General features: G+C 50.5%; 1 protein-coding gene and 1 pseudogene across 50 annotated transcripts in view; one reads left to right on the top strand and one right to left on the bottom strand.

Annotated features, from left to right (window-relative positions):
* The window catches only part of MROH1 (maestro heat like repeat family member 1), a 109,550-nt gene that overhangs the window by 13,752 nt on the left and 74,090 nt on the right, over window positions 1-21,708 (top strand). For 26 of the 50 annotated variants that reach the window (XR_013527973.1, XR_013527974.1, XM_078352898.1 and 23 more), the window contains exons 3-6: window positions 2,249-2,394; window positions 17,126-17,257; window positions 17,813-17,975; window positions 18,086-18,184. The exons of 1 other annotated variant lie outside the window; for it this stretch is intronic. Coding sequence is in view for 41 of the 49 variants with exons in the window: in XM_078352898.1 (XP_078209024.1) it covers window positions 2,249-2,394; window positions 17,126-17,257; window positions 17,813-17,975; window positions 18,086-18,184 (540 nt within the window). In the remaining 8 variants the exon portion in view is untranslated. Of the gene's footprint in view, window positions 1-2,248; window positions 2,395-17,125; window positions 17,258-17,778; window positions 17,976-18,085; window positions 18,185-21,708 lie in introns of all 50 variants that reach the window. 23 more of the 50 variants (XR_013527971.1, XR_013527972.1, XR_004735183.3 and 20 more) reach the window with 4 other exon arrangements.
* LOC103788586 (small ribosomal subunit protein uS13 pseudogene) lies at window positions 10,290-10,781 on the bottom strand (annotated as a pseudogene).

Here is a 21,708-nt window from a genome sequence, read left to right as displayed (position 1 = left end):
AGTCTTGAATGCTTAGCTTCCAGTGATCCTTCCTCCTCAGCTTCACAAAGCCCTGGGGCAACAGTGTGGCTTGAGCCACCACACCCAACCTGGAGTGACTGTTGAATAAACATGTTTTCTCCAGGTTTTCATCAGAGAAAAAACAAAAACAAAAACCCGTAGTTGTCAAAGGCTGTTCAGGCTGCTGTAACAAAATATTTGAGATTGGGTAATTAATGAATAATAGAAATGTATTTCTCACAGTACTGGTGGTTGGGAAGTCGCACAGGAAGACACCGGAAGATGTTATGTCTGTGAGGGCTGTCCTCTGCCTCATAGATGGAGTCTCTTGCTGCTGTGTCGTCTCATGGCTGGAGGGGCTAAAGGGACTAGGGTGTCCTTCAAGCTATTTTTTTTTTTTTTTTTTGAGACAGTGTCTCTCTCTGTTGTCCAGGCTAGAGTGCAGTGACCTCCTTGGCTCAAGCCATCCACCTACTTCAGCCTCCCATGTAGCTGGGATTACAGGCATGTGCCACCACAACCAGCTAATTTTTTTAAATTAGTTTTTGTAGAGACAAGGTCTCACTATGTTTCTCGGTGTGGTCTTGAATGCTTATCTTCCAGTGATCCTTCTGCCTCAGCTTCATAAAGCCCTGGGGCAACAGTGTGAGCCACTATACAGGGCCTCAATCTTCCTTTTTTTTTTTGAGGCTGGGTCTTGCTCTGTCACTTATGCTGGAGTGGGGTGGTGCTATCTCAGTTCATTGCAACCTCTGCCTCCTGGCCTCAAGGGGTCTTCCCACCTCAGTCTCCTGAATAGCTGGGACTACAGCTACATGCCACTAGGCCCTCATTTTTGTATTTTTTTCTTTTTTTTTAATAGAGATGGATTTTCACCATGTTGGCCAGGCTGGTCTCAAACTCCTGAACTCAAGTGATCCACCAGCCTCGGCCTCCCAAAGTGCTGGGATTACAGGTAGGAGCTACTGTGCCCAGCCATCAACCATTTTTATTTTTTCTGAGACGGATTCTCTGTCTGTTGGCCAGGCTGGAGTGTAATGGTGTGATCTCGGCTCTCTGCCTCCTGGGTTCAAGCAGTTCTCCTGCCTCAGCCTCCCAAGTAGGTGGGACTACAGGCATCTGCCACCATGCCTGGCTAATTTTTGCATTTTTAGTAGAAGTGGAGTTTCACCATGTTGGCCAGGCTGATCTCAAACTCCTGATCTCAGGTGATCCACCTGCCTCAGCCTGGCTGAACGTGGCCTTAGCTACAGTCAGATCTCATTGATTTGGATCAGCCTGTTTGTCTAACTATTGGACTTCAGAAATGGAGGGCTATTAAAAGTGCAGCTTTCTGCTCAGGAAGGAACCCCTTCCCGGAGGGGAGACTGAGTCACTCGCTGAACACACAGATACCTGTGTGTTCCTCTGCCCCAGCAGGTGCTTTCTGGGATGTCCTCATTGGCAGCCCGGGTGTAGTGCCGCTGGAGCAAAAGGGAAGGGGGACATCCCCAACCCGGCCTGGAGGGTCTTGTTGGGGTGGGGTGGCCGGTTGGCACAAGTCTCTGGGATACTTGGCCTGCCCTTTGCTGTGTGCAGGGGCCAGTGGTCAATGGCGAGGGAGCACCTGGCCTTGCCTGTAGAGCACTACATTTATTCATTGATTTCCTTGATTCACTTCTGGTCCATGGGGGCTGAGAGCTATGGGATGAGGCTGTATCTTTATTCCTTCATGTATTTCTCACTGCTGGGGTCTTGGACCCTCTGCCCAGCACCTACCTGTCAAGGGCCACATGTGGGCAATGGGGCCATGGGGAGTCCCAGGCTGTCTGGACACAGACCCTCAGGGAGCCTTCCTGAAGAGTCCGGCTAGTGAGTGAGCCAGTGTCCTCAAGCATGCTCAGGCCATGTGATCAGGACCAGAACAGCTTCTTGCCTGCCAGTGTGGGAGGCAGGCTGTGTCTTCTGTGTCTCTCAACCCTGATGGGCTAAATAGTGTGTGCTAGCCAGACAGTTCCTCAGGGACAGCTGAAATCTGAGCCCTGCAGCTCCACAGCTTGTCTCCTCAGTGCACCTGTCCCCTGCAGCAGCACAGGTGGGCAGTCCAGGCAGAGGGAGGTTATATAGGAGAGAAAGCAGCTGTACCCTCTCCTGCTGTGTGTCTGTGATCCTCACAGGCTACAGGTGTGTCCACTCCAGGAGTGGCAGCTGAGGTGTGATGGGGAGGGCACTTGGGCCTGAACACGCTAACTGGGCTTTGTCACTGCAGAACTGTCCTCCACCCTGCTGGACGCCATCACCGATAAGGACCCCCTGGTGCAGGAGCAGGTCTGCAGTGCCCTGTGCTCCCTTGGGGAAGTGCGGCCAGTGGAGATGCTCCGCACCTGTGAGGAGTACCTGCGGCAGCATGACAAGGTATTCATGCTCCTTGGTGGGGATGATGATGTCAGGTCCATGGTCGTTTGGGGCTTACTTGGTTTGGGAAGAGACAGGGCTGGCCACATGTCTAAGCAACCTCGTGCCTGCCTATGTCAGGATGGGTAACCTGCCTTATCTTGTCATGTGTGGGGTATGGCTGTGTCCCCCAAAGAGCTTGGGGCCCATCGTGAGGGAGTGGGCTCTCACCACGGCATTGTTCAACCCTCCTGGTTGAGGCTTTTTGCTTCCCCCTTTATCCACCAAGTGAAAGCCTAATGGCCAGGCTCTGGGCTCAGTGCCTGAGCAGCAGACCGTGGTCCCTGCTTGACCGACAGAAGATTGTTTCCAAGAGAATCTCATCAATCCAAGGGGCTAGAAACACTAATAAGTGCTCAGAGAGTTCCCAAGGGCCCTCCACTGCCGGTCCTCCTGCACCCTCAGGGAGGGGCTGCCCAGGAAGGGCCAGGGCCTTCCCTTGCTGTGCTGGAATCTTCTTCCTCTGGCGCAAATGTTGCCTACTCAGGAGAGCTTCAAGAGCCTCTCGGGAAGTCTCTCTGAAGCCCCACAGGGATGCCAAATCACTGACCCAAGCCCCAAGACAGACATAGCCCGGCTGGCTCTCGCCCCCTGGGATTTTGTCCTCTCGACCTTGGTTCATGATTCTGTCACCGCTGACGGCATTAGCACTGCATTGTTTGAAACTCTTTTGCACACTTTCTACTTTTTCTCAGCGTGTGTGGTCTGGGCTGTTCTGGGAAGGGGAAGAGGCTTTTGTGGTATCAAAAGGCCACTTTTTTGGTTTTATTTAACATTTTGATATGTAAAAAGGGACCTCTATACAATTTATTTCTTGTCATCAGCTACCATCTCCTGGGGCAAATAACCCAGTTCTGTGAACATATCTGCTCACTGCCATGGCCTGGCGGCACTTCCTGGGGCAGGGTCTCTCCTTTCTTCCCCTGTCAGCTGTCTTAGCTGTTTTTTAGTTTTAATTTTTAATAAATTTATTATTTTTTAATTATTTGTTTATTCATTTATTATTTTTATCTTTTTTTTCTTTTTTGAGATGGAGTCTCACTCTAGCCCAGGCTGGAGTACAATGGCACCATCTCAGCTCAGTGCAGCCTCCGTCTCCTGGGTTCAAGTGATTCTCCTGCCTCAGCCTCCCAAGTAGCTGGGATTATAGGCGCATGCCACCACGTCTGGCTAATTTTGTATTTTTATATTTATTTATTTATTTTTTGAGATGGAATTTGGCTCTGTCACCCAGGCTGGAGTACAGTGGCAAGATCTCAGCTGACTGCAACCTCCACCTCTTGGGTTCAAGCAGTTCTCCTGCCTCCGCCTCCCAAGTAGCTGGGATTATAGGTACTTAACACCACATCCAGCTAATTTTTGTGTTTTAGTAGAGCTGGGGTTTCACCATGTTGCCCAGGCTGGTCTTGAACTCCTGAGCTCAGGCGATCTGCCTGCCGCAGCCTCCCAAAGTGCTAGTATTACGGGCATGAGCCACCGTGCCCAGACTGATTTTCTTTTTTTTTTTTTTTTTTTTTGAGACGGAGTTTCGCTCTTGTTACCCAGGCTGGAGTGCAATGGCGCGATCTCGGCTCACTGCAACCTCCGCCTCCTGGGTTCAGGCAATTCTCCTGCCTCAGCCTCCTGAGTAGCTGGGATTACAGGCATGCGCCACTGTGCCCAGCTAATTTTTTGTATTTTTTTAGTAGAGACGGGGTTTCACCATGTTGACCAGGATGGTCTTGATCTCTTGACCTCATGATCCACCTGCCTCGGCTTCCCAAAGTGCTGGGATTACAGGCTTGAGCCACTGCGCCCGGCTGATTTTCTATTTTTAGTAGAGACAGGATTTCACCATGTTGGTTAGGCTGGTGTTGAACTCCTGACCTCAACTGATCTGCCCACCTCTGCTTCCCAAAGTGCTGGGATTACAGGCACGAGCCATTGTGCCTAACCATTAGCTGGTTTTTGTTGTTGTTGTTGTTGTTTTGGGTTTTTTTTTTTTTTGAGACTGAGTCTCACTCTGTCTCTAGGCTGGAGTGCAGTGGTGCAATCTTGGCTCCCTGCAACCTCTGACTCCCTGGTTCAAGTGATTTTCCTGCCTCAGCCTCCCAAGTAACTGGGACTACAGGTGTGCGCCACCACACCCGGATAATTTTTGTATTTTTAGTAGAGACAAGGTTTCACCATGTTGCCCAAGATGGTCTTGATCTCCTGACCTTGTGATCTGCCTGCTTCGGCCTCACAAAGTGCTGGTGTTACAGGTGTGAGTCACTGTGCCTGGCCTTTTTTTTTTTTTTTTTTTTTTTTGAGACGAAGTCTGGCTCTGTTGCCCAGGCTGGAGTGCAGTGTTGCAGTCTCAGCTCACTCTGCATCAGCCTCCTTAGTAGCTGGGATTATAGGTGCCTGCCACCACACCTGGCTAATTTTTTGTATTTTTAGTAGACACATGGTTTTACCATGTTGGCCAGGCTTGTCTTTAATTCCTGACCTTGTGAAATGCCTGCCTTGGCCTCCAAAAGTGCTAGGATTATAGGTGTGAACCACTCTGCCTGGCCCATTTGCTTTTTTAAAAAAATTTACTTTATTTTTAATTGTTTGAAACAGGGTCTTGCTCTATCACCCAGGCTGGAGTGCAGTGGTACAATCACAGATCACTGCAACCTCGACCTCATGGCCTCAAGTGATCTTCCTGCCTCAGCCTCCTGAGTAGCTGGGACTACAGGCATGTGCCACCCCGCCCAGCCAGCTGTCTTAGCTATTTTTGGCCCTTTGTGTTCTGGTAGGAGTGCTAGGACTAGCTTGTTGGGAGGTTAATTAGAGTTGTATTTATTCATAGGTGAGTGTGGAAGGGGTGCCCTCCTGCTTGGAAAGGGTTGTGTTGTTACTGGAAAGGGGACCTGATCCAGACCCCAAGAGATGGTTATTGGATCTCTCACAAGAAACGTTTAGAGGCAAATCCATAAAGTGAAAGCAAGTTTATTGGGAAGTAAGGAAACTTACTGGGGTTACTCTGTAGACAGAGCAGCTGCTAGGTCTGCTGGTTGGCTATTTTTTTTTTTTTGAGATGGAGTTTTGCTCTTGTTGCCCAGGCTGGAGTGCAATGGTGTGATCTTGGCTCACTACAACCTCTGCCTCCCAGGTTGAAGCAATTCTCCTGTCTCAGTCTCCTGAGTAGCTGCGATTACAGGCATGTGCCACTATGCCCAGTTAATTATTTTGTATTTTTAGTAGAAATGGGGTTTCTCCATGTTGGTCAGGCCGGTCTTGAACTCCCAGCCTCAGGTGATCCACCTGCCTCGGCCTCCCAGAGTGCTGGGATTACAGGTATAAGCCGCCGCGCCCGGCCTTGGTTGGCTATTTTTTAAATTATTTCTTGATTACATGCTAAACAAGGGGTGGATTATTCATGTGTTTTCCAGAAAAATGGCAGGCAGTTCATGGAACTGAGAGTCCGTCCTCTTTTTAGACCATATAAGATAATGTCCTGACGTTGCCATGGCATCTGTAAATTGTCATGGTGCTGGTGGGAGTGTCTTTTCCAGCCAATGCATTGTAATTAGTGTATAATGGGCAGTGAGGATAACCAGCGATTCATCACTATCTTGGTTTTGGCAGGTTTTGGTCGGCTTCTTTACTGCATTCTGTTTTATCAGTGGGGTCTTTGTGACCTATATCTCATGCTGACCTGTCTTATCCTGTGACTAAAAATGCCTCAGCTCCTGGGAATACAGCCCAGTAGGTCTGAATCTTTTTTTTTTTTTTTTTTTTTTGCCAATCAGTTTGAGCTTATGAGGTTAGCCTTGAACTGATGACCTCGCCTTCGCGAGCGCCATGACCTCCGGCGGGAGCCACTTTGGACCCCTCTGAATCTTATTATACCGAGCCCCTCTTCAAGATGAGGTCACTCTGGTTCAGACACCTCTGACAGTGTATCTTCCCACTGATGCGGATCTCCTCTGGGCTTTAAATGAGCCTGGTGAACACACCAAATAGGTGCTGGGCATTGAGCCCTTTCTCTCTGTGGCTGAAAGTCTCCATTGCCTGAGACATGCTAAAATCAATGTCTAATTGTCAGACAAAAGTAGGGCTGACCTTGCTATTTGAGGAAATGGCCAAAGAATACTAAAGGTGGTTAAAAGAGTGTATTAGTCTGTTTTCACACTGCTGTAAAAAAACTACCTGAGACTGGGTAATTTATAAAGGAAAGAGGTTTAATTGGCTCATAGTTCCATACATTGTACAGGAGGCATGGCTGGGGTGGCCTCAGGAAATTTACAGTCATGGCGGAAGGGTGAAGGGTAAGCAAGCATATCTTCACATGATGCCAGGAAAGCGAGAGCGAGCAGGGGGAGATGCTACACACTTCCAAACAACCAGATCTTGTGAGAACTCACTATCACAAGAACAGCAAGGGAGAAAGCTACCACCATGATCCAGTCACCTCCCAGCAAGTCTCTCCCCGAACATTGGGGATTACAGTTCAACATGAGATTTGAGTGGGAACACAGAGTCAAACCATATCAAAACGCCATTGTTATTTTTAGTAATTTGTAGCAAAATGGTAAGTATGACCTTTTCTCACCCATCCTAAGTGTCATGGCTTACAGTTCCATAACAAAAGACCGATTAACAAGAGAAAAGCATAACAAGTTTATTTAATCACAGTTTATTTTTATTTATTTATTTATTTTTAATCACAGTTTAATGTGACATGGGAGCCTTCAGGATGAAGGCCCAGAGGCCCTGGGAAGTGATCTATTTTATGTATAGATTTGAAGAAACGGGCAGCTGTGTAGAAGCGGGCTTGGGTACAGGGTGTGAGCCGTGGAAGCATACTGGAGGCATCCAGCAGGGCCTTTCTCAAGTTCTCCTTGGCCTGTCTGAACAGTACTCTTTCTTTTAGGTGGGGTGTACCCCTTTTGAATGGGGGTCTGAGACCTACAGTCAAACAAGGTTGGCCAGATAATTCTTTTTCTTGAGACAGTCTCACTCTGTTACCCAGGCTGGAGTGCAGCGGCACAAACATGGCTCACTGCAGCCACAACCTCCCAGGTTCAAGCTATTCTCTTACCTCAGCCTCCCAAGTAGCTGGGTCTACAGGTGCATGCCACCATGCCCACCTAATTTTTTGTATTTTTAGTAATGACCACGTTTCACCTTTTTGGCCGGGCTGATCTCAAACTCCTGGACTCAAGCAATCTGCCTGCCTTGGCCTCCCAGAGTGCTGGAATCACAGGCATGAGCCATCAGCACCCAGTGAAAATTTCTTTTTTTTAGAGACAGGGTTTCACCATATTGGTCAGGCTGGTCTCAAACTCCTGACCTCGTGATCTGCCCGCCTCAGCCTCCCAAAGTGCTGGGATTACAGGTGTGAGCCACCGCACCTGGCCAGAGAATTTCTTTATAGCCAGTTTTTACACAGAATGGTGAGGGAAATTACAGTGATATTTACAGGGTTTTTTTTGTTCTCGTGTTTTTGAGATGGAGTCTCACTCTGTCGCCTAGGCTGGAGTGCAATGGTGCAGTCTTAGCTCACTGCAGCCTCTGCCTCCTGGGTACAAGTGTTTCTCCTGCCTCAGCCTCCCCAAGTAGCTGGAATTACAAGTGCCTGCCATCACGCCCACCTAATTTTTGTTTTTAGCAGACGCTGGGTTTCACCATGTTGGCCAGGCTGGTCTTGAACTCCTGACCTCAGGTGATCTGCCCACCTCAGCCTCCCTGAGTGCTGGGTGAGCCACCATGTCTGGCCAATATTTACAGGTTTTATGGCTGCCTTGGGGGAGAATGAGGAGGAGAGAGAGGAGGGCAGAGCAGGTCTGAGAGGGACTTTGCTCCTGAGGTCTCTGGGGCATCCTCCTCCGAGCCCCAGCTGCTCCATGCTTGTCCTAATTTGTTTCTGATTTTACCCCTTTTCTAGCCTTTACCGTTTTTTAAAACTGAATTTAGTTAGAAAAAGTCTTCCCTCAGAATTGCATATGTATAGTGAACACATGCTGAGCTGGAAGCGCTGCCCCTGTGGGCTGTGACCCTTTCTAGGTCACTAGTCCTCCCTTGCCGTAGTCCTCTTCTGTTGTCTCCTCCTGCAGACCACTCCAGGAGGTTTGGGTCACTGCCTCCAATTTCTGCCGTTTGTCTGTGGGTCTCACTGCAGCTGCACCTCCCTTGGCTGTGTCTCGCTCTGATAGCAAGCATGTTTCAGAGCCCGCTGAGTGTCTCTCCAGAAAGATGTGGGCCACTGGGGAAAAGTGACGCCACGTCCCCTCCAGGCCTCAGACATCAGCCCAGCATCCTGGGGTCCACCTGGGACTTTAAAGGTTTCAACTCCTGTCTGGCATCCGTGTTTGTGGTTCTGTTTTTATGAACGTGGAGGCTCATGACTTGGTAGCATGCGATCTGTGCCACTGAGGGTGCTGGGCCTCGTGGTTTTAGACACGTCCAGTCTTGTGCACGTCAGCCAGGGTCCAGCACAGGATACACAGACTCCTCAGGAGCCATCAGGCCATGGGGAGGGATGGGATTTGGGGAAGAGAAGCAAAAATAGTAAAACTGGATTTTCAAATTCTGTGAGTGGAAAAACTCAAACTCACATTGTTTCCTCTGTTCTCACAGCACGCAACAATCAACACAGATGTCTGTGACCAAATGTGGGGAGTTTCTCCCCACTAGCAAACAGCAGTCAGTTGTGCAGTGGACACCGGCTGGGTGTCCTTAATTCAGTTCCGGGACCATCTCCCTGGAGGTCAGGTGGAAGGCTCAGTTCCACACGATGGTCCCACTTCTGATGCCAGTTGCAAGCTTCAGGTGTATGGCCTGTGCTTCTGACGGATCTGCAATGAATCAGGGTTCCCACAACCCCCTCCTCAGGTTTGGTGAATTGTAGAAGCGGGTTTATTACACAGGCTGTGATGAAGGTGTGGATGCACAGCAGGTGGAGGTGACGCCTGGGGCTGGACGTGGGGAAAGGTTGGGGGCACAGAGCTCCCAGGACCTCCCAGGAGTCACCTCCAGGCACCTGCATGTATTCCACTACCGGAAGTTCCTTTTGAGTTTTTGTGCGCAGTTGTGCACATGAGGCATTCTTGAGGCATTCTTCCCTCACCAGCCGAATGTTTCTAGAAGAAGGCCGTATGCTGGTTAAACACCACCATTTACCTTGGCGTGCATGCTGGAGCCCATTCACCCAGCTCCTGAAATCCTACCAGGAAGCTGCTGATCATCAGCCTTAGGTGCTTGCTTTCTTTGTTTTCTTATCTCCCCCTGTGCAGAAGCTTTAGGTGTTTTCTGTCTATTGTGAGACTGTCATTCCCTGATGCTGGCAACAACCAATTATTATTTTAGAGAGTCACTTAACTGCCTGACCATCACCTGATGACCGCCTGACATTCCTGGTTGGGGCCTCTTCTGCCCTGTTCATGTCTGCCTAGCTGCCCATTCTAACATCCTCTTGTCCAAGGGGACCCGGGAGCAACCCAAAAAACTGAATTCCAGGCCATGACAGAAAGGGAGATTGGACACACCTCATTATACCTGCTCCTTTTGGAGTTTAGACCACCAACCAACGTTAGGTTAAAACAGAGATTGGAACTCTGACAAAACAGATCCTTATAACAATAAGATACCAAATTCCAGACTGGATTCTGCCATAGCATCACGTGACAGATAGTAGGCCCTAAAAGAAATAGAAGTATTTTACCCCAAAATGTATTCTTGACATATTTTGAAATGGCCCTGAAAAGCCATATTTTGTGGGAAAAATCTACATCTGTGGAGAATCTTTTTCCCTTTCCAGGTCTTTTCTGATTCAGAAGAGATTTAACTAAGAGTCTAACACCTTTATTTATTTATTTATTTATTTTCGGTATATAAACTATTTATTAACAGACAGCGCCTATGGACTTATTCTTGGATACACCCATGGTGTGGCCACGGCGGCCAGTGGTCTTGGTGTGCTGGCCTTGGACACAAAGGCCCCAGAAGTGGCAAAGCCCTCTATTGGCCCGAATCTTCTTCAGTCGCTCCAGGTCTTCACGGAGCTTGTTGTCCAGACCATTGGCTAGGACCTGGCTATACTTTCCATCCTTTACATCCTTCTGTCTGTTCAAGAACCAGTCTGGGATCTTATATTGGCGTGGATTCTGCATAATGGTGATCACACGTTCCACCTCATCCTCAGTGAGTTCTCCTGCCCTCTTGGTGAGGTCAATCTCTGCTTTCCTCAACACCACATGAGCATATCTTCGGCCCACACCCTTAATGGCAGTGATGGCAAAGGCTGTTTTCCGCCACCCATCGATGTTGGTGTTGAGTACTCGCAAAATATGCTGGGACTTTTCAGGGATCACTAGAGACATGGTGGTAGCACAAACGGCAGCGTGTAAGTCTCCTGTGGAAGAGAGCGAGTCTGACACCTTTAAGGTCTAAAAAGAGCCATTTACCATTATCTCTGAAGCTTGCTACCTGGAGGCTTCAGCTACATAACAAGAACCTCGACTTTCACAGCAGCCTTTAATTCAGGCATTTATTTCTTCTGACTTCAACTCCTTGGGCAAAATTTAACTCTCTCTCTCTTTTTTTTTTTTTTTTTTTTTTGAGACACAATCTTGCTCTGTTACCCAGGCTGGAGTGCAGTGGCAGGATCTTGGCATACTGCGACCTCTGCCTCCCAGATTCAAGCGATTCTCCTGCCTCAGGCTCCTGAGTAGCTGGGATTACAGGCGTGCGCCACCACGCTTGGCTAATTTTTGTATTTTTAGTAGAAATAGGGTTTACCATGTTGGTCTTGAACTCCTGACCTTGTGATCCACCTGCTTCAGCTTCCCAAAGTGCTGGGATTACAGGTGTGAGCCAATGCGCCCAGCTAGTTTAACTCAACCAATTGCCAATCAGAAAACCTTTGAATCCACCTATGTCTTATCAGCATTCCCCGAGATGGCCCACCTTTCTAGGCTGAACCAATATATACCTTCCATTTATTGATTTATGTCTTTGCCTGTAATTCTGTCCCCTAAAATGTATAAAAGCAGACTAACCCGACCATCTTGGGTGTACTTTTTCAGATGCTCTCTGGACCAGGGCCACTTGTACTGGCACAGAATAAACCTTGTTAAGTATTTTAGTTTAGCTTTTTCATCAACAGTATTTTTATTTAAAGGGGCTCATTACTGTGTTTGCTTTTCTCAGAGAACTTTCCTGAGTGGGCCTTTTCCAACTGTGAATGGAGGCAGGGCTATAAAAAGTGGACTTTGTTTTTTGTTGTTTTTTTTTTTTTGAGACAGAGTCTCACTCTGTTGCCCAGGCTGGAGTGCAGTGGTGCAATCTCAGGTCACGGCAACCTCTGCCTCCTGGGTTCAAGCAGTTTTTGTGCCTCAGCCTCCCAAGTAGCTGGTACTACAGACACATGCTACCATTCCCGGCTAATTCTTTTTTGTATTTTTAGTAGAGATGGGGTTTTGCCATGTTGGCCAGGTTGGTCACAAACTCCTGACCTTAAGCAGTCTGCCTGCCTTGGACTCCCAAAGTGCTGGTGATGTAGGATTCGTTTTCCTGGTCACTTTGCAAACCCCAGCGATGCCCCGCCTGGGCCTCGCTCAGCCACACTGGTGTGCCCCAGCTCACCTGTGTCATAGCTTGTACCCATATTTGGCGGTTCCTGAGCTCTTGGTACCATGTCTAAGAAGAATGAAGATACACCGGACATTGAAGGGTGAAGAGGCTAGAGAAGAATTAATTGAGCGATGAAAATGGCTCTTAGTAGAGAGGGGAGCTGGAGAGGGGATGGGAAGGACAGGTCATCTTCCCCAAAGTCAGGTTGTCTCTTTGCTGAAGCTAGGCCATCTCCCCTATGCCAACTGAATCTGGTGTCTTTATAGACCAGGATGAGGAGTGTGTGCTGATTGGTTTGTGAGTATGCAAAAGAGGCGAAAGCAAAAGCACTACTCAAAGGCGGGCATGACATGTAGAAAACCAATTAGAAAGGGTAGATAGATGTAAAATAGGTTAAGGGTGGAGATCAACCAGAGGAAAAGCACGCCAAGCAGGAAGACAGGTTTAGTCCGGTCTGAGGATTTAACTTATAGCTTGGCTTTCAGGCTTTAAACTGTCTTTTTGGCTTGGACGTGGGATTTCTCTAGGGATCCACCCCTATCTGCCTAGGCATTTGACTGCCTCCTGTCACTATCACTGGGATTATAGGCATGAACCACCATGCCTGACCACAGGTATGGTACTTATACCATAACATCAAACAATTCAGACCAACCCTGGGACACAAGTAATGCATCATCTTTTTTTTTTTTTTTTTTTTAATTCAGGGATGGACTCCTTCTATTGCCTAGGCCGGAGTGCAGTGGTGCAATTTTGGCTCACTGCAGCCTCGACCTCCCGTACTCAAGTGATCCTCCTCTTTCAGCCTCCAAAGCAGCTGGGACCACAGGCACAGTTGCACTACCACACCTGGCTAATTGTTTTATTTATTTTTTGTAGAAACAGGGTCTTGCTCTGTTACCCAGGCTGGTCTTGAACTCCTGGGCTCAAGTGATTTTCCTACCTTGACCTCCCAAACTGCTGGGGTTACAGGCGTCAGCCACTGCGCCTGGCCCCTATCCATTTTTTGTAAGATGTAGATTTCTATGCCTTTTTCATGGGTTCCTATGTATTTCAGTTGCATAGCCCACTGAAAACTTGCTGAGCCAGCCTGTCACTGTGCACTCAGCACTCAGTCACCAGGACATAGTGACAGAAGGACATACCACAGTTGTGAATGGAACCTGGAGAACTCAGTCCCAAGACTCCACTTCTCCTCATTGTTTTTTCTCAGGACAAAAGCAAAGATTTCCCTCAAACTTCCTCATGTATGTGAAGAGAATTAGTAGCTAAAGATGAGAGCATAATGCAAATTGAGATGTGTTCCAAGACCAAGAACCAGAGAGGAGATGGTAGCAGTGGGTCCGGCTGGGTGGGTGTAAATACTCCACCCGAGCTGCTCCTCCCAACTCAGCCATGCTGATGTTGAGATAGAACCAGACCCATTTATGCTGATTTTGAATTCTTTTCACCCCAGATCCTGCACTGTATCAGCTGTGCTGCCCCAGCAGCTAACCTACCCTCTTAGAGCTTCAGCTCTACCATGTCCCAGGTGGCAGTGGGTTTCTCAAAGACCACATTGTCTCCTGCCTGGGAAGAGTGTCCAGGTTATGAAAGTCAGAAACAATAGGCCGGGTGCCAGGGTGCACACCTGGAATCCCAGTACTCGGGGAGCCTGAGGCAAGAGGATTGCTTGAGGCCAGAGGTTTGTGACCAGCCTGGGAGACATAGTGAGACCTCATCTCTAAAAAAAATAAAATAGGCCAGGTGTGGTGGCTAACACCTGTAATCCCAGCACTTTGGGAGGCCAAGGTGGGTAGGTCGCAAGCTCAGGAGATCGAGACCATACTGGCCAAGATGGTGAAACTCCATCTGTACTAAAAATACAAAAATTATCCAGGTATGGTGGTGGTTGCCTGTAGTCCCAGGTACTGAGGAGGCTGAGGCAGGACAATCTCTCAAACCTGGGAGGCAGAGGTTGGAGAGAGCTGAGACCATGCAGCTGTACTCCAGCTTGGGCGAGAGAGTGATACTCTGTTTCAAAAATAATAATAATTAGCCAGGGCTGGATGCAGTGGCTCATGCCTGTAATCCCAGCACTTTGGGAGGCTGAGGCAGCTGGATCACTTGAGAGGAGGAGTTCAAGACCAGCCTGCCTGGCCAACGTGGTGAAACCTCATCAATACTGAAAATACAAAAAAAAAAAAAAAAAAAAAAAAAAGCCAGGCGTGGTGGTGCACATGTGTATTCCCAGGTACTCGGGAGGCTGAGGCAGTGATAGTCACTTGAACTTGGGATGCAGAGGTTGCAGTGTGCCAAGATCATCTAAAAAAAAAAGATTGGGGCATGGTGGCTCACACCTATAATCCTACCACCTTGGGAGGCCAAGGCGGGCAGATCACAAGATCAGGAGACTGAGACCATCCTGGATAACATGGTGAAACCCTGTCTCTACTAAAAATGCAAAACTTAGCTGGATGAGATGGTGTGTACCTGTAGTCCCAGCTACTTGGGAGGCTGAGGCAGGAGAATTGCTTGAACCTGGGAGGCAGAGGTTGTAGTGAGCCGAGATCGTGCCTTTGCACTCCAGCCTGGGCGACAGAGCAAGACTCCATCTCAAAAAAAAAAAAAAAATCCGCATAGATTTCATTTATATTTGTTAAAAAAAAAAAAAAAATAGCTGATTGTGGTGGTGTGTGCCTGTAGTCCCAGCTACTTGAGAGATTGTGGCAGGAGGATCTCTTGAGCCCACGAGTTCAAGGTGCAGTAAGCTATGATCACACAACTGCACTCTAGCCTGGGTGATGGAGTGAGATGCTGACTTAGAAAAAAAAATTATTTTCTAATATGGAATTTAAATACACTCTGCCTGCAGAAGCCTTAAAGGAAAGGGAGTGTTGTGTAGCCAGTGGGCAGAGTGGCTGGCAAAATGAGACAGATCCCCCACCAGACTGGCTCTTACCTCACTGCGGCACCAACACCTGAGGATGGGAAATCTAATGCTGAAGCTCTTTCCCTGGAGAACTGGCAGGATACCCATGAACTTAGTGTTCCATGCTGAGGCTTGTGACCTACACTGGCTATTTTCAGAAACAAAAATCACTCCCACTTGTGGGCCTGGGGATAAACCATGATTGTTTGTAACTCGTTCCACAGAGCAGCGGTGAGCAAGCCTGTCTGCTGCGACTGATGCTGGGACTCTCAGTGTTTGAGACAGTTGTGTCATTCAGACCTCGTGTGCCACAGCCATGTGTGGCGAGTGTATGTGGGCCTGGGAACTGCCTGGCGCTGCCCCTTCACTCACACAGCTGCATGCCAGGGCCAGGTGCATGTCTGTTAAGTGACTGGGTGTCAACTTCATTCCAGTAGTTTCTGAACAAAACCAAGACTTTCACGAAGCTCGCAAGCCTTCGTCCTGTTGTTTCTCTCCAAACGACCTTGTCACAATCTCCTTCCAATGTCCTGTGTGGCAGTCTTCACTGAGCTGGTGCCACTTCTCCCATGTGGGCCCAACCCCACCTGCCCTCGCTGCTGGGGCTGTCAGAGGGAATGAGGGGAGGGAAGACTCTGTTACCATCAGTGTCTGATGTGGTTTGAATCTGTGTCCCCACCTAAATCTCAAGTTGAAATATAATCCCCAGTGCTGCAGGTGGGGCCTGCAGGGAGGTGATTGGATCCTGTGGGCAACTCTCCACTTAGGTGCTATTCTCTGATAGAGTTCTCAGGAGGTCTGGTTGTTTGAAAGTGCGTGGCATATCCTCCTTCACTCTCTCCTTGCTGCCCAGGCCATGTGAGATGTGCCTGCTTCCCTTCATCCTCCACCATGACTGGGTTTTCCTGAGGCCTCTTCAGCCATGCCTCTTTTATTGTGTGTGTGAGACAGAGTCTTGCTCTGTTGCACAGGCTAGAGTGCAGTGGTGTGATTTCTCCTCACTGCAACTTCCGCCTCCCAAGTTCAAGAGATTCTTCTGCTTCATCCTCTTGAGTAGCTGGGACCACAGGTACCTGCCACCATGCCCTGCTAATTTTTGTATTTTTGATAGAGACAGGGTTTCACCATATTGGCCAGGGTTGTCTTGAACTCCTGACCTCATGATCTGCCTGCCTCGGCCTCCCAAAGTGCTAGGATTGCAGGTGTGAGCCACTGTTCCCGGTCTGTATTTTTTTTTTTTTTAGTAGAGACAGGGTTTCACCATGTTGGCCGGGCTGGTCTCCTTTGCCCGACCTTAGGTATTTCTCTGTAGCCATGTGAGAATGGATGACAGTGCCTGTGGGCCACTGGGCCACCCTGTGTCTGCCCTTCCCAGTGCCATGCTGCTGATGCAGGCTGCTGTCAGTGTGGTGGAGGGAGGGGCTGTGGTGGGTGCATCATTGGGGAGGGGCTGTCACCACAGGATGACTGGGCGCCCCAGGGTCTTTTCCTGGGTTGGGCAGTGGCCTACTCTGCTGTGTGCCTCTGTGGGCCCCAGCTTTGTGGTTAGTGCAGCCAGTCCAAGTTCTTGGAGTGTCCCCAGTTGAGGCAAGAATGGTGCGTGCTTGTTGGATTTACAGAGGTGGTGGCTGACAGAAGAGCTCTCAGTGGGGAGGACGAAGGCAGGTGGCTGGACTCTGCGGAGGCTTAACCTGGGAGGTGGAGATGGCCTGGGGGTGTGGCAGAAGGTGGGGCGGTGGGCGGTGCTATTCCTTAAGCAGCCTTGGGGAGGGGCCGTTGGATGCAAGCACTAGCCTAGCAGCGGTAGACTGAGGCCAGGGCTGCTGAGCTGGGGACAGGAGGATGTCCTCCTCTGACAGGGGAAGGTGGGGTGAGGAGGCAGGCAGAAGGGTCCTGGGAGCATCTTGTGACTGGGAGACCCTACTGGCGGCCCCTGGAGGAGAGAAGCCCCCCGACCTTGCCCTCTGCATGTTGGTTGTCTGGCACAGGATAACCATCCACCCTTCTGGAGATGGGCTGAGAGTATGAGGCTTGCAGGTCGGCTCTTAGGGTGTGAGGAGTGATCAGGTATGTCCCTCCCCTCCTCCACTTGGGGCAGAGAGATTTGTGCTGTCTTGTCTCGAGATAGTGACAGGCACTCAGAGCGTCTGCGTGCAGGGCTCACCTGGGACTGTCCTGGATGGCATCTCTTTGCAGCTGGCGCACCCATACCGAGCAGCAGTCCTGAGGGCCATGGAGAGGGTCCTGAGCAGTCGTGCCAGTGAGCTGGACAAGGACACAGCCAGCACCATCATCCTTCTGGCCTCCAGCGAGATGACCAGGATGAAGGTATGCAGCAGGCCCTCTGGCCTTGCAGACTCAGTCCTGGCTCGGGAAGGGAAGCTGTTTCTTGGCCTTTCTACCCAGCAGCCTTGAGAATGTAGGGTGTGTGGCGTTTGGCTGCCTTGGGCTGGCAGAGGCCCCTTGGTCCCATGCACCACCATGCAAGGGCAGGGGATAGTCCCCTGTGATTTTCAGAGGCAGTAACTGAAGCAGAGAGCAAGTTGCCGAAACTCAGCACACGCTGGGCAGTGGTGTGCGTGCGGCTGGGGCCTAGGGCTGTGCCCAGTATTGGGGTTGGTGCAGGGCTCTGCTGGGCCTAACTCTCTCGGGGCACTGAGAGCAGCCCCCTCTCACCAGGGCTCTGCTTCTCCTGTGTGTGTCGGGTCTCTTGGCAGCAGCCAAGAAAGGCTGTGCCTGCCCCCTTCTCTGACCCGCACTTTCTGGGGACGCTAAAAACTGTGTGTTTGTCCGAGGCTGGCAGCGACTGAGGGCAGAACGTCTTGGTCTCGCCTTTTGGGAGATTTTAGGGAGAGGTTCTACCTGCTGGTGTTTTCGGTTCAGGACCTGGTCGGGGACTGGCAGCAGGCAGTGAGTGGCGTCCTGGTGGCCCTGGGAAGGCAGTTCATCAGCAAGGTGATGGAGGAGCTGCTGCACAGGCTGCAGCCCGGGGCCCTGCCACACTGCGCCGTGCTGCACACACTCGCCAGCCTCTCAGTGGCCAATGGTAGGTGACGCGCAGCCTGCCCCTGGCTGTAGGGGCTCAGGGCGCCCATGGGAGGAGCACAGGGCACTGGAAGGGTTGGCAGAGGCCTCTGACAGTGTCCTCTCTCACAGCTTTTGGTGTAGTTCCCTTCCTGCCATCCATCCTGAGCTCCCTGTTGCCTGTGCTGGGCATGGCCAAGCAGGACACGGTGCGCATGGCGTTCTGCTCTGGTAAGAGGCAGCCTTGTCATCTTCTGTCTGAAGTGCCCATTTTTGGGGGGCTGTGTGCAAGCATGCCTGATTGTGGGGGCAGGTGGGCCCTTTAGGCTGCAGGAAGCGGGGCTGTTAGAAGGAGGGGCCCCCTGGCTGAGGCTGCTGGCTGGAGGGTCCCATGTGGGGCTGCATAGCCTCTGTCCCTTGTCTCTTTCTGCTCCTGGGGAGCCCCCCACCTTACACTGTGGGTCCACTGAGGCCTGGACATAGTTGGGGGGGCAGGAAGAGATTTCTTCCAAGCCATGACTTTGTTTTCCTTCCCATTCCAGGCTAGAAAAGTGGCCACTCCCTGGGCATCTAAGGATCCAGAGGATGGGGGCACTTTCATTCACCCCCACCCTCTCCCAGGAGTCCTTTTCCTGGCAGCAATGCCCACAACCCTTTGTGTGCCTGGCAGGGGACCACAGGCATGTCATGGGCCTGGACCTTAGTTTCAGCTGCCCCTGAGAGTGGGGAGTGGTTGGTGGGATTGGAGGGCATTCCTGTTGGAAGGGGGTGTGGAGATTGGAGATCCTGAGGTGCCCTTAGTGCCCTCAGCCCACAGCCTCCTGTTCCCAGTGTCCTGTGTCCAGAAGACAGCCAGCCCTGGTAGATGGCTGGGAGGACCTGCCTCTTGTAAAGACCCAGCCCTGGGGGGGCGGGGCACGGGTGTGTTGGTCCCAGGCTGGGGAGGAAGCCGGTGTGGGAGGGCCCGGTGACTCGGGCGGGGGGCCTGGTAGGGCCTGTGCAGGGCATGTTTTCTGAGCATGGAGGGTGTGGTTACAGAGCTGGGCTGGGCTCCGTTGGCAGAAGGGTTGGTCTGGAGCATTTGGGCCTGCCTGCTCTGCTCATGGTTCAGATCACAGGGCTTCACCACCCTCCCCCTAGCCCCTGCACTCACTCTATCTCTCCTGGCCCTCCTCTTCGATGGATGCTTTCATCGTTGGGGTACTCCTTCACAGGCTCTTTCTCACCTGTGGGTGAGGGCAGAGCCCCTTGGGTAGAAGGGATGGTAACCTTGCGGCCAGTTTTGGCTAAAAATGGGATTGGTGACAGGATGGGGGCAGCTGCATGCTAAGCCAGGTGTGAAGGAACAGAGTGGAAATGAGTGTGGGTGTGAGTGGGTGTGGGTGTGGACTCAGCTGACCTACCAGGAACACAGAACGAGCTGTCCAGGCTACAGGGCAGAGACTTGAGGATGGGGCGCCTGCTGAGCCCTGTGTCTCTGTCTCCTCTGGGAAGTACATGGCCTTGATAACTTCAGCTGCTGAGGCTCTAAGCAGAAACTGACTTGCAGTTCTGAGCACCTCTTGCTTACCTTCATAGGAGACCTGCAGCTACTCCGGGTCCTACCATGTTGGCATTTTCTGTGTCAAACACGTGGGTTCAGCCAGTGGGGATTCTGTGGGGCCTCCTTGTGTGGGACGTATGCTCCCCACCACAAATGGAACATTTCCTGTATGCATCTGGAGAGGGTGGTGGTCCTGCTGGCTGGAGCAGCCCGGGGCCAGCAGAGCCCATATTAACCGGGTGAGACTTAGTGGTGGGGGTAGCAGGCCTGTGTCCACTTCGGAAAGGCTCGGGTCCAGCCGGGACAGGCACTGTGCCAAGGACAGGAGTGCCCTCAGGGCACTGCAGCTAGGAGGTGAGGAGCCTCGGGGAAGGCTCCAGTGGTGGGAGCATGGCTGGCCTGGCCAAACTGTCCAGCAGGGCAGGCAGCCAGTAATTCCTCCCAGCTGAGGAACCCCTCCAGTAGGAAAGGCAACAGCAAAAGAAAGAGACACTAATTGGGGCTGCAGGTGGTTCAAGGAGAAGAAAATAACAGAGAAAGAGAATCCCTGATTAATATTCTCAGGGAAATCAGTGGAAACCACACATTCGTGGGACAAGAGGTATCACCATGAAGAAGCCACATTCAGAAAATAAAATTGACTTTCTGTGAATTAAAGATGCCATAATAGAAATGGAAAAAATAATATAAACATTGGAAGAGAGAGTTGTGGAAATTTCCAGAAAATAGAGGAAAAAGTCAAAAATATGGAAACTAGGAGAGAAAGAGAAGAACGAACTAGCAGGCTGAACCCTGAAGCCTGCATTCCAGTCAGAGGCACCCTAGAAAGAATTAACAGACGGGAGGTCAAGAGATGACTCAAAAGCATGCCCCAGTGGCCGGTTGCAGTATCTCATGCCTGTAATCCCTGCACTTTGGGAGGCCAAGGCAGGCAAATCACTTGAGGTAAAGACGGGTCTGGCCAACATGGCAAAACCCCATCTCTACTAAAAATACCAAAAAATTAGCCAGGCATGGTGGTGCAGGCCTGTAGTCCCTGCTACTCTGGCTGAAACAGAGGGATTGGGTGAGCCTGGGAGGTGGAGGCTGCAGTGAGCCAAGATTGCACCACTGCAGTGAGCCAAGATTGTGCCACTGTACTCCAGCCCGTGTGACTGAATGAGACTGTGTCTCAAACAAAAAAATAAAAACCAGCTGGGTATGGTGGCTTATGCCTGTAATCCTAGTACTTTGGGAGGCAAAGGTGGGAGGATCACTTGAGCCCAGGAATTCGAGACCAGCCTGGAAAACATGGTAAGACCCCATCTTTACAAAAAATATTTTAAAATATTTGCCAGGCATGGTAGCACGCCTGTAGTCTCAGCTCCTTGGGAGGCTGAAGCAAGAGGATTGCTTGAGCCTGGGAGGTGGAGGCTACAGTGAACTGAGATCAAGCCACTGCACTCCAGCCTGGTGACAGAGCAAGACTGTCTTAAAAAAAAAAAAATCACAATCTAGTAACACAATAGGGGTAGGCTTTCTGCTTCTGGCAATATGGTGGTCTATTACCCCGAAAAACACTCCCACTACAGAATACCTGGAATGCTGATGAGTTGACCTCACCAATCTTAGGTCAGCTTCTGACCTCAGCTTGACCAATCAGAAGGAGAAACCTAGGGCACAGAGACTAAGAGAAATGAGGGTTAGGTCTCCAGTGGCCCCAGGCACCTGCCTGCCTTGATTTCACATGGAAGACAAGGCCTTTCTTTGCATTGGGCCAGAGCCCACTTATATCAGACCCTCCAAGGCCCCCCCTCAGCAAAAAGGTGATTGATGAGGAACCTTCCACTTTGCGCCCTGGGAGGTAGTCTGTTTTGTTTAGAATTTTCTTTCAATCCCCTCTCCTGAGAATTTGTAACCATGGTTTATCCTCATGTAGTTGTCGGGTTCAAGGTTATTCTTTCTGTTGGACTGGGGAGCCCTTAAGTTGAGTCATTAGCCTAGTAAACAGGCTGGGTTGAAGTGTCCTACTCAGTGTTGGTGTCCCAGTCAGGCTGCATGGCAGGCAGTGGCTCTGGCCTGGGGTACATGGCTGTGGAAGCACTGCTCCACTGGAGTGCAGGGTCTGAACTCTGGTGTGGGGCCAGCAGCTCTCCATGGGCCCAGGACCAGCAGTGTCAGTTACAACACAAAACATACACATCAGCATAAATAAAAGGAGCATTAGAGCAGA

The sequence above is a fragment of the Callithrix jacchus genome, chromosome 16, assembly GCF_049354715.1.
Source record: "Callithrix jacchus isolate 240 chromosome 16, calJac240_pri, whole genome shotgun sequence".
NCBI classification, from domain to species: Eukaryota; Metazoa; Chordata; class Mammalia; order Primates; family Cebidae; genus Callithrix; species Callithrix jacchus.
This window is presented reverse-complemented; position numbering and strand designations above follow the sequence as displayed.